Here is a 12,289-nt window from a genome sequence, read left to right as displayed (position 1 = left end):
CTAAGTTTTGATGTTGAAACAGAATGTTTTAGCATCTTCTCAACTCCTCCGGCTCTTCCTTTAGATGTAGTTGTGGACTGTAAATTGGAGTTTACTGTTCTAAGGGACTGCCTATGTCTTTGTTACACACGGGACTATGAAATTATCATCTAGCTGATGAAAGAATAACGAGTTAAGGAACCTTGGACCATAAAGTACAAGTTGAGTACTGTTGGTTTTGATGCCTATGGTGGTTGGGTTGACACGCTTGTTTTCCCTATCAAAGTTTTCAAAGGTGGCGACGTTTATATGCTGCTGAACCGAAATGACCTCATCTACTACTCCAACAAGACAAGAACTACTCAACGAGTAGGTATGTTTAATGATGCAGATGCAGGGTATTTCCTTAACTTTGCCGCGATTTTCACACCTAGCCTTTTCTCACTAAAGAGTTTCGGATTAGAGAATGTGATCTCGTTCTAAATCACAATGTTAGTCTATATTTGTGTCTTGGTCGTGTTCGTGTAAAACAGTACAATTGTACAAGGTTTCTTTATTGTGTGGTTTCTATATCTCACTTCCCCTACCAAAAAGTAGTAAAAATGAAGTGAGACGATTAATATGCGACGGACCAAATGTAAAACTAGAACACATATTGTGGGACAGAGGGAGTATTATTTATTCATTGTTTCATTGCATAACATTTCTGTTTTAGCATAAACTATTCATTGCTATGGTCTTTGCAGTTGTACCAGATGAGTTTATGTTGAATGTTTTTATTATCGTGTGGTGTTCGCCTGTTCGGATATGACCATTTGATGCTTTGTTGTTATCTTGCTAGAGTGATTTCAAGTTTTGGTATTTCACCCATGCCCGCATTTTAAAAATAGGACCGAATATTTAAGACTGCTTGAATGATGATGAAAAGAAAGTTAATAAGATGTAGTACTACTATTTTTGGATTACAATCTAGCTAGTTCAAATGATGATGAAAAGAAATTTAATTTGTAAGACGATTTGCCTTAAACTAATAAGTTGAAAGTATATAGGACTATACAGTAATTAATTAACTACTCCTCCACCCACTAATGATGGCCACATTCTTGAGTGGAAGGAGATTTTAGGAAGTGTTGTTAGGTGGAATAAAGTAGACCGGAAAAAGGTAGTTGGATATTTTAATAAGGAGAGACGAGATAGGAGGTTATTTTCAAAATTGAAAAGTGGTCATCTTCATTGAGACAAACAAAAGGAGAAAATTGGCCATCTTGAATGCGACAAAGGGATTAATGATCATTTTAACTAATAGTACTTAGTACTAGTCGAATTATGCCAAAAATATGTTCAGAGTACACTAGTGGTCAAACAAAAATCAAAAGACTTTCTTAATAGGAAGGCAAGAGTCTTTTTACCTCCATACTTTTCTAATTCATTTCACAACATATGCAACCCGTTTATTAAACAAATTTATAAATTTCACAAAATGAAGAAACATTTCTTCACAAATTATTTTCCATATTTTCCATATAATATTAGTCATGATTTAGGCCTGATATTTATTTTCTAAATCTTAATCAAATCTTCAATAAAATCTTGTTTTTTTCATATAATATCATAAATTTATGCTATAATCTTAATCAAATCACGATTATAAAGATTTTATAGATAAATCTTCAAATCTGTTCATATACTTCATATTTTATTTTAATTTTCGTTAACTGACGCCAATATCACTAAATCATGTAACTAAATCACGCCTAATCATCAAAATTGATAGCTCGCGTATTTCAATATATAAAATATCAACAAAAGGGTAAAACAGTCAATCTGATATACTGTAATAATTTTCACTATTTTTTATATCACTATAACGTACTACAAATCTCAACGCAGTAACATAAGAATATCATTACAAATATCATTGAAAATATCAATACAATTTTATTGATATTGTACATGCATTATATTTGTTGATGCATTTATTGATATAAAATATTATTGTCAACGTATACGAAAATTGAAATAAAAATTATAAATTTTCTTCATCCGATCATCGTATTAGCTTTAATTTGATATGATTTTAAAAGAAAGACAAAGGAAACGCATGTAGAAGTATAAAAACTGATGACAAGAATACTCAATTTCTACCAATAATGGAGGTTGATTACTTCACAAATCTACCATCAGAAATCACCACCGAAATCCTGTCACGCCTCTCTATGAGAAGCCTTGCTATCAGCAAATTCGTTTGCAAATCATGGCATGATCTGTTTGATTTCGTCAAATCCAAAATCAAAACCCCACCCGCCCTAGTTCTATTTTACGAGGGTGCACGATTTTCGAAATTGAAGACGAAGACGAAGCCGATCTGGAGAGCCATGATCTCCGCAACCATCCGCTCACAGATTTGGAGATCCCTTACGGAAGCACGATCGATTGAAGGTATCACTGCTAATGGATTGCTTCTTCTCTACTCACCATCAGTTAATGGTATTTGCATATGCAATCTGATCACTCGTGAATATACTGAGCTTGGTTACCCTGATGGCTACACTCCGTTCCATTCGTTGCAATTGCAATTTGGATTCGGTGTGAGCAAAATAAGTGGGCAACATAAGGTGGTCTGCAACAATAAAAACACCGACTGTCATTATGTATACACCGTCGGAACCAGAACATGGCGGTGCGTTGAAGCCGGAGCTGCTCCTGGTGTCAGGTTCTGGGGTCAACCCATTTTATGTAATGGCAACCTCTATTGGAGAGTATTTGATTCGAGGATCCACATATGGCTTTGCTGTGGTTTTGATGTTGAAATAGAATGTTTTAGCATCTTCTCTTTTCCTCCCCCTATAGGAGATGGATGGAGGAATTTATCTGTTTTGAGGGACTGCCTGTGTTATTCTTATTATAACGGATGCCAAGATGAAATTGTCATCTGGATGATGAAGGAATACCAAGTCCATGAATCTTGGACCACAGAGTACAAGATGAGTACTAGTGGTTCAGATTTATCTTTTCGTGCGACATGAGAGGGCAAAACAATTCCCACATTGGAGAATGAACAAGACTTGCAAGTGTATAAATGGGCTACCCCTACTCCATTAGTATGAGGCCTTTTGGGGAGTACCCCAAGAGCAAAACCGTGAGGGCTACCTGTAACGCCCCCACTTTTTGGACCCTAATTTTCGAACAGTAAAAAGAAAAAAAAATTGTGTTTAATGCAGTGAAGTCCGTGAATTAATTGGCAAGTATATTTTGAGTATTTGCTATTCTTGTGACCTAATTTGATTTAGGTTTGAATGTGAGTTGATGGAATTAATTTTGTTTATATAAATAATTCTTTTCCATGAGGAATATTTATTGGACTCAATTTCGTATTGGATCCGATAAATTTAATAAATAATACAAGTCCAATCTTGCGAAAAATAAATTGTGGGCTACACAATTTGAAATAAAATACTTAGGGTCTTGAGCCCAAATTAATATAATTAAATCTTACGCTACCTAAATTCTTTTTCTTGAGCTAGAAGGTATAATTTGAAATACGCCAAAATCAATCCTCCTCCAATCTTTCACGCTTTACTCCATAATCTGCAAATCATGTTCCAAAAATAAACCTCCAATTATCCTTAAATTTCTTTATTTTGAGAATCAATCACCATAAATTACCACCTCTAAATACACGGCTATATATTCTTTTACCCTAATCTGTTCCTTCACCCTCTCCATAACCGTTCCCCACCCTACAGAATATCTTCCCAGAATAAATCATCTATCCATCAAGCAGTATATAAATCCACATACCCTAATTCCCCACCGCCGCTCACTCGCACAAGTCACAACACCATTCTTTCACAATCTCAAACACTCCAACAGTGACGAATTCGACAGAGAAGAAGCATCACCCAACGCCTTCATCTCCTTCCCGTCGCCGACGCTAGACTCCGAAACTTGGAGGAGCAAAAGAAAGCGGCAGCAACAACAACTCGTCCATCCACCAATCTTCTCCACGTGCAAACGGTATACACCTCCCTCACCCAAACCTGACTTCTTACTACTGCATCCATGCATCGCACCCTAATCTGTAATCAATCTTCAAATCGAATAAATCGAAACAAACCAAATTAAAGAATCGGACTTTAATTCATGAAACCAATTGCATAACTTATCTGCGGGGTTATCCGGGGTGAAATCGGGGTTGCCGGGACGAGGCACAGTGGACAGCGACTGCCCAAACTGACCCGGACAGCAACGGCGCCGAATTGGGGCCGACAGCGGCTGATCTGGAAGCAGAGCCGATGATTCTGGAACCGCGATGATCGAAGGCTGGCGACGCACGAACAGCAGCAGAGGTCGACGAGAGCTGCTCCAGTTTTTGGGTTAAATTGTGGAGAGTGGAAGAGAAATCAATAGAAGGAGTGATGGGTTTTGGGATTCTGCTTCTTCAAAACAGTAACTGCAAATTGGGGAAGAAAGATGAGGGAGAGAGAAGGGGGTATACGCATGTGGATTGGGAGTATTCTTTTTCTTGTTTAACTATTCTTTAATATTTTAGACTTGGGCTCCTACAAAATTTTATTTGAGTCAGGAGGTATTATTGGCTTGGGCAGTATTCATGTTTATCTTTGGGCAATAATTACTTGGATTGAAATAGAGTTAATTAAATCTACGGGGACTGAATTATCTCTTGCAATTTTTGTTGGGGACGTGCGCGATGCTTTTGGTGACCGAAACTAATCGAACGAATTAAGTTTATAATCGGAGAAAAAAAATTGTAATCCGATCGATAAAAATAATCGAAGCCTTAGGATGCATGCATCTTATTTATTTATTTGATCCATGATGTTGATCTATGTGTTATTTAAATTCAAAGGTGATATCTTGCAAGTGAATCGTGATCGCAATGAAAGAATATATTTCGGATTAAACACACGAGGTGGGCTCTCTTTTTAAATAAGGACAATGTCCTAACTATTTTATGGATGGGAATGAAATGCGAAACTGTTTATCATGCCGTACTTTATTTTAACGTGCCTATCTGAAATGGCTTTGCCATTTATTATTTAAATCGAATTCGGGTCCTTGTAGGGCCGCAAACCCTACTTGGATTAGTGTACACCTATGGTAGACCGTGTGTCAGCGTACGGGTTGGCCGGTCTAGTGACTTGGTTTGTGGCCACATTCCAAGTCATGTATGAGCAGATATGGTAAACGTCTGTGGGAAAATGATTGCGCAGTCGTGATTTTGAACAATGGAATATTTTGGTGCCTCGGGTCTTTCAAAAGCTAAAACCCCGATGGTGACCTAACAATGGCATGATAAATATAAATATTTTTGATAACTTGTTTTGCATCAAGTACTCAGCCCTGCATATGTTTTCCTTACGTGCAGGTTGAGCGGCGGCGAGCTAGGGGTGGTGTTGAGTCGAACCTGAATTATTGTTGGATTTTATTTTGAACTCCGAGGGTCATCGTGTCTTCATACACGACGTCACTCTTACTCTTGGATGCTTCCGCTGAGATAATACTATTTTTCACAACTATGTTTTGAACCCTTTTACTCTTGAATTATAAATGATGATAATTGTTGATCTTGGATTTAAAACCTAAGCATTTACTCTGATTTTTCCCTCGACATTTGAATATTAATTATCTTTGTCAAACTCTTTATTGAAACCCTAGAAAATTCTCCTTTCTTAAAGTCCCATTGGTCGCGACCTCCCGTATTTATTAACCCTAAAAAGGGCGGTCGTGACAAAACCGTGAGGGCTTTGCCCAAAGCGGACAATATCATACTAATGTGGAGTTCGGGTGTGCGCACGACATATATGCATGTTGAAGCAATTAAACTTATTAAAGATGGTAATGTTTTGATGTTGCCGAACCATTCTATTCTAGTCTACTACTCCAACAGCACAAAAACTCTTCAACAAGTTAATATGTTGAAGGATGCAGATGCAAAGAAGTATTATGCCTTGATTTTCAATCCTAGCCTTCTCCCACTCGAGAGTTTCGGATTCGAGAATGTGATCTCATTTTAGTCCATAATTTTAGTCTACATTTGTGTGTTCGTGTCGAAGATTTTCTGTTTGTGTAGTTCTCCAGTTCTAAGGCTTCTTTGTCATTTTTTGTTCGGGTTTGGCCTTGTTGCGTCGAATAAAAATTGTAGCTTAATTTACTCATTCGAATGAATTCCATGCGAATTATACACACAGTTGTTACTTACAATAGGGGAATTATCTAACACAATACATCAAACAATTAACCACACAAATACAAAGTAGTTCCAGGTTTTGATTTTGATATATATTCTTTTAATGAGAAGTTGCATTCTCGCAATTAAAATTACCGTGTAGGCAATATTAATTTACTGACAAAAAGTGCTTAGAAGAAGCAAAATTCCAGGTTTGGATCGGTCTAGAAAATCCAATTTGAAAAATGGGCCACTTTTTTATGATCAAATATTCAAATGTAATTTTTTGTGAAATTATGTGAAATTTTGAAAAAAATAAAGATATGTTTTAAAATAGTGCAAAAATATTTTTTCACGGCCTAATTCCCAAAAAAACATTGAACATATTAATTTGATATTGACAAATGCATAAAGATACCATAAGACACTTTTTCTAATATTCTTAAATTAAGAATAAAGTTACCTTTTCGGTTCTAAAAATTTTAAAATAAAAATGTGCGCAATATTATTTTATTTAAAAAAAAGTAAATAAGCTAAATGAACTAATACCCCTATAAAAAGTGATGAGAAGAACCCTAATTCTTAATTCACAAAATATACGCCTCTCTCAATTTCTACCGTTAATGGAAGTTGATTACTTCACAAATCTACCAATGGAAATCACCACCGAAATACTGTCACGCCTCTCTATGAGAGGCCTTGCTATCAGCAAATCAGTTTGCAAAGCATGGCGCGATCTGTTCGATTTCGTCAAATCAAAAATCAAAACCTCAGCCTGTGTTTGTTCGCTTAACGTCGACGTACGGGACGTACTCAACTCGATGCAGGATTTTCGAAATTGAAGACAAAGACGATTTAGAGGGCCGTGATCTGGACTGCCATCTGCTCACAGATTTCGAGATCAAAGGACTATTCGACATTGTCAGAGGAATACGGAAAGGTATCACTGCTAATGGATTGCTTCTTATTTACTCAACATCATTGAATCCTCTTTACATATGCAATCTAATCACTCGTGAGTATACCGAGCTCTTCCACCCTCTGGGACCGGATCATGTGATGCAATTTGGATTTGGCGTCAGCAAAATAAGTGATCAATATAAGGTGATTTGTATCAATACGTTCCCTAAATCCGACTCTCATTATGTGTACACCCTCGGAACAGGAACATGGAGGCGCCTTGAAGCCGGCACGGCTTCTGGTTTCGAATTCCATTCAGTTGGATGCATAGCATGTAATGGCAACCTCCATTGGATAGTAGTTGATTCGAGTCATATCAAATGGATTTGTAGTTTAGACCTTGAAACAGAGCGTTTTAGCATATTCTCTCTTCCTAATGCGGGAATTGGAAAGGGGGAATTGTGTGTTTTGAAGGACTGCCTTTGTTATTGTTACACACGCTGCTATGAAATTGTCATCTGGATGATGAAGGAATACCAAGTCGATGAATCTTGGATTATGGAGTACAAAATGAATACTTTTGATTTGTGTATTGATTGGCATTATAAATCGGTTGAAGTGATTAAAATTTTTAAGGATACTGACATTTTGTTTTTGCGGGACGAAAATCGTCTATGCCACTACTCCAACAAAACCAAAACTCTTCAACAAGTCGATATGTTTGAGAATGCATATGAGATAGGTCATTCTCTGGTATTTACTCCTAGCCTTTTCTCACTCAAGAAATTTGGATTCAAGAATGTGATCATGTTTTAGTCCATAATTTTTTTGTGGGTTAATTGCACCATACATACAATATTTCATCTGTATTTCAAATTTGTACAAAAAGTTTCATTTTTGTTTCAAGTTAATACAAATTCGTGTAGTTTTTAGGTTCTATGGCTTCTCTGTCATTAAGTGTTCGAGTTTAGTCTTTTCGTATCGAATAGAAATTGTAGTTTAATTTATCCCTTGGAATGAATTTATTGCGTTCTTATACACAAAGCTGATACAATAGTGGAATTATCATACTTCTAATTTCCATTTCATGAGTCGTTATGTGTAAATAATCTAACACTAAATGAAACCATTAACCATAGGGATGTCAATTCAACCCGAAACCCGTGGGCCGGCCCGAACAACCCGGTAATATGGGCGGGTTAGGGCTGTAATTTTATTACCCGAATACAAAACGGGCTAAACGGGTTGGCCCGAATGGGTTGGCGGGTTAAACGGGTTGGCCCGAACGGGTTGCGGGTCGGCCCGATGGGTTGTGGGTTTTAATTATAAAATATTAAGTTTTAGGGGTTTTTTTTTTATATTTTTGAATCCTCAATCTTCATTCTACACAATCATTAGTCTTATTCAATCTTCATTCTACACTTTTCCACTCGATCCCACAATATTAGCTTTCAAGTTCCATCTCAATTCATTATTGCACCGTCCCATCATCTGCTTACCACCACCAAAACCAATCAAGACAAAATTAAGAACTAACCCATCAAAATCTTAATATATTTATCATTTTAATAATGATTCATGTAAGATATGATTTTTAATTTTCATAAAGAATTAGTTACGAACAATGCCATAATAATGACACGAAGACAAGCTTTAATTTATATTGTAGTTGATCGAGATGAAAGGCTTCTTTCCAAGTATTATTGAAGAAAACTATGAAAATTTGAAGATTTTATATGATTCTAAACTAAAAGGAAAAAAGTATCTAAAATTTAAAATTATTTTATAGAAGAAAATTTTGATACAAGAGATTATTTTCGAAAGCTTTTAGGCCCGAATAGCCCGATGGGTTAGCCCAAAACCCGACGGGTTAGGTTTAGGGTTGAAAATTTATGACCCGAAAAATCCATAACCTGAATGGCCCGCACCCAAATAGCCCGGCGACCCGAGTGGGCTGGCCCGAACCCGAACGGGTTAGCCCGATTGACATCCCTAATTAACCATACACATACATATTAAAAATAAATCATAGAATAATAGATTTTTTTTGGTAAAGAGATTTTTTTTATTATTAACTGAGAATAAGATTCAAAAAGTAGAAAAAAAAATAAGATTTGTAAGATAGAAATCGATCGTTGTAGCTTATTCATCCGGAGCTTGTTTGGGGCATCTAATGAATCAAAGGTAATTCAATTCTTTTAAGTAAATTATAGAAAACATAAATTATCAGAGTGGTCATTTTTTTACGGTTCGGTATAAAACCTAACAGCTATGTCACTGTGCAATTAGCGTAGACCATTAGTTTTTTGATAGAATCGTAAAAAAAACTACTTCAGTGACATTTTATTTGATGTGGACCCAGTTTTCAAAAAGTAAATGTTTTGAGCTAAATTCGTATTTGAGTTATATGTTTAGGACCAAAATTAATAATTACTCTATATATTTAAAATTTTCTCCGTAATATACAAAAGCATAAAAGAATTTTAAAAGAAAATGAAATTAGGATCCTGAACATATTAATATGACAAAAATTAGAAAATTGAAACTTTCCTTACCAGGTGGAATCTTGAGAATCAAGGTGGAAGTGTTCTTTCAGATTTAGTGTTAAGAATTCTTCTTTGATTTTGATTTGTTTCCTTCTAAATTAGCGGCTGCGCAAATTAAAATAGAAAAGTGGACATCTTGAATTATGAATTAGAATAATAATTAATATATAATATTAATTTTTAGAAAAAGCAAATAAGCTAACAAATAAAATAATATAAAAAGTGATGGGAAGAACCCTGATTCTTAATTCACAAAATATACCATTAATGGAGGCTGTCACGACCACAACTCCCTAGTGGTAGTGATTGCATCTATACGTGACTAAATAACACTTTAAAAAAAACAATATAGTGGGATAAGCATAACTGATAAGTCGAATATAGGACATTAGTCTCATAGGCGAAAGTGAATCAAAGCCAAAATAAAGTCAGAGTGCGGTTTAGGCTCATAAATTTCTAGTACAAAATCCTAATGCAGCGGAAAAGTCCAAGACAAAGTAGTATGTATGGAGACATACTACCTTGGGCTACCTATCTACTTATTTAAGGATCGTACCCAACACCTTCGCCTCCTCGTACACGTTCAACCTGCACATTAGAAAAGAAACATGCAGGGCTGAGTACTTGATATACTCAGTGGGCACATTGCCAAAAACATAATTTTCGTAAAAGTTTTGTCAGCCAGTTGAGTGAGCACGGGGTTTTAACTTAAAAGGCCCGAGTCACTAAAAGTACTTTTGTTTTGTAGTATTGATTGCGCAATCACGTAACATAGATACCATATCTGAAACGTATGTGAACCGGGAATGTGGCCACATTCCACGACGGTCACTGGACCGGCCAACTGAAAGCTAGCTCACGATCCCCATATGTGTACACTAGTCCGAGTAGGCTTTACTTCCCTACTGGGACCCGAATTCGATTAAACATAATTGGCATAGCCAAGCAAATAGGTAATCCATAAAACATAAAATGGCATGACAAAACATAAATAGCACAATTTTCACATAATCATGCTAAAAGGCAAGTTCACATTTTGAAAGAAATGTCCACCTCAAAAGCTATCTCTCTAGCCAAACAAACTCCTTGAGTTGAATTCACACGACGCGCGAAGACGTCCCTTTAGAAATCATAGAAATAATATTTAATTAGGCTTACTAAGCCACATGAACTCAACATGAATGCATCCTAATCATTCTATTCCCTTCTTTTACTTCCTTAACTCGCAAAAGTCTTTTAGCGCTAACTACTCGAGCGACTTAAATCATTTGGAGGTTTTAACAAAATTAAACAAGTGATCAACTAAAACCCATCAATTTCATTTATCATCGTGGAATCTAACTAGTGGCCCAACTTAGAGGAATTAATACACAAAGGTAGTCCATTTCTCTAATTGATTTTCTTAGTACCTGTTTTTTTAATTAAAGAGGCCCAACATGCACTCCCTTAATTTAAATCCTCTGGCCCAAAGACAAAAAAATAAAAAGAGGCCCAGACTTCTCCTAAATTCCATCGGTTCTTACTCTCTCTCTCTCCTTTCCATTTCACCAAATCGATTTGGGGGAAAAAGAAATCCCTAGACTCATCTCCCTCCTTCCTCTCGGTGAAGGCGCCGCTCCACCCGGGTTGCCGGAGCGACGCCGGCGTTTCCCCTCGGCGTCTCGCGTCGCTGCCCATCGCCGGATGAATCGCCGTTGTTGCTCACATCTCCGTCACTTCCCACGGTGGCTCTGCACGGTCGGTTTCACCGCCGCCGTCGCGCCTTACTGGAGCTCGGCGGATCTGTGGCGTCAGGACAGAGGAGGCATTGCCTCCGTGACTCCCTCTACCGTTACTCTCGTTCGATCCCCAGCCGAACCATCTCCACAGCCTTCATCTCCGGTGAGGGATGATCGGCATCATCGGGATCTGTCTCTCCCTCTGTCTTGCCGCGACGCGGCTGTTGTCCGAGAGCTTGGAAGCTGCTCGTCACGGCCTCCCGATGCCGTCGCCGACGCTGCTCAGTCTGCTCCTCAGACCAGCGCCGACGCTACCGTGCCTCGCATCCCTCCGTCGTCGTCCAGATCGGGCAGCCCAATACAAATTTTTTTTTTTAAAAGCTAAGTCCTTTATACAACTTCTTTTAATTTGTTTGGCAGAAGCTTATGTTTTGGGATGAAGTCTTGTGTAAGCTAATGTTGTGGGAATCTATTGAGCTCTATGTTCTCTAAGTTCTTGGCTAAACTGTGTTGTTCTACAATGATGCAAGAGGGACTTGTTGAGGGGGGGGTTACCTCACAAAATTGACAGTAGCTTGAATCTCTAGTTTCCAAATTTTTCAAAGTTTACACCTTCTCCGAAGCTCCTAGTTTCAGTGTGAGGGAAAAGGTGTGAGCTTGAGTTGAGCAAAGAAATGCTTGTGGGAAGAAGAAAAAAAATAAAAAAATAAAAAGTTACCTAGGGGTGTAGGAGCCGTCTGCAAGAGCTCTTCTCCTCACTCACAACTCTCTATTGTGGCTGAAAATTTTATGTGGAATTATGTTGTTGAGAAGTGGAGAGGGGAAGTGAGAGGGGCTGCTTTTATAAGCCTCAAACCTTGGCTTCTTGTAGCAGATTCTTGGGCAATGGAGTTCCTATATTTGGCTACAATTTTAGTTCCCTTTTAAGCTTTATGATTAGGCTTCCATGACTACTT

At 37.4% G+C, this 12,289-nt stretch overlaps 1 protein-coding gene across 1 annotated transcript; it reads left to right on the top strand.

Annotated features, from left to right (window-relative positions):
- Positions 1–2,129: 2,129 nt before the first annotated feature.
- Positions 2,130–3,005, top strand: LOC125199589 (F-box protein At3g07870-like). Its single transcript, XM_048097563.1, has one exon. It carries the CDS (start codon positions 2,130–2,132, stop codon positions 3,003–3,005), a length of 876 nt encoding a protein of 291 aa, XP_047953520.1.
- The last annotated feature ends 9,284 nt before the right edge of the window (positions 3,006–12,289 follow it).

Source organism: Salvia hispanica, chromosome 6, assembly GCF_029641045.1.
Source record: "Salvia hispanica isolate PSC_SH4W2 chromosome 6, Shi_PSC_v1, whole genome shotgun sequence".
In the NCBI taxonomy this organism is placed as follows: domain Eukaryota; kingdom Viridiplantae; phylum Streptophyta; class Magnoliopsida; order Lamiales; family Lamiaceae; genus Salvia; species Salvia hispanica.
The sequence above is the reverse complement of the archived record's forward strand: the minus strand, read 5'-3'. Positions and strand labels throughout refer to the sequence as shown.

What these genes read in the sequence shown, in the direction of transcription:
- LOC125199589 (XM_048097563.1), top strand. Translation starts at nt 2,130, where the DNA reads ATGGAGGTTGATTACTTCACAAATCTACCATCAGAAATCACCACCGAA.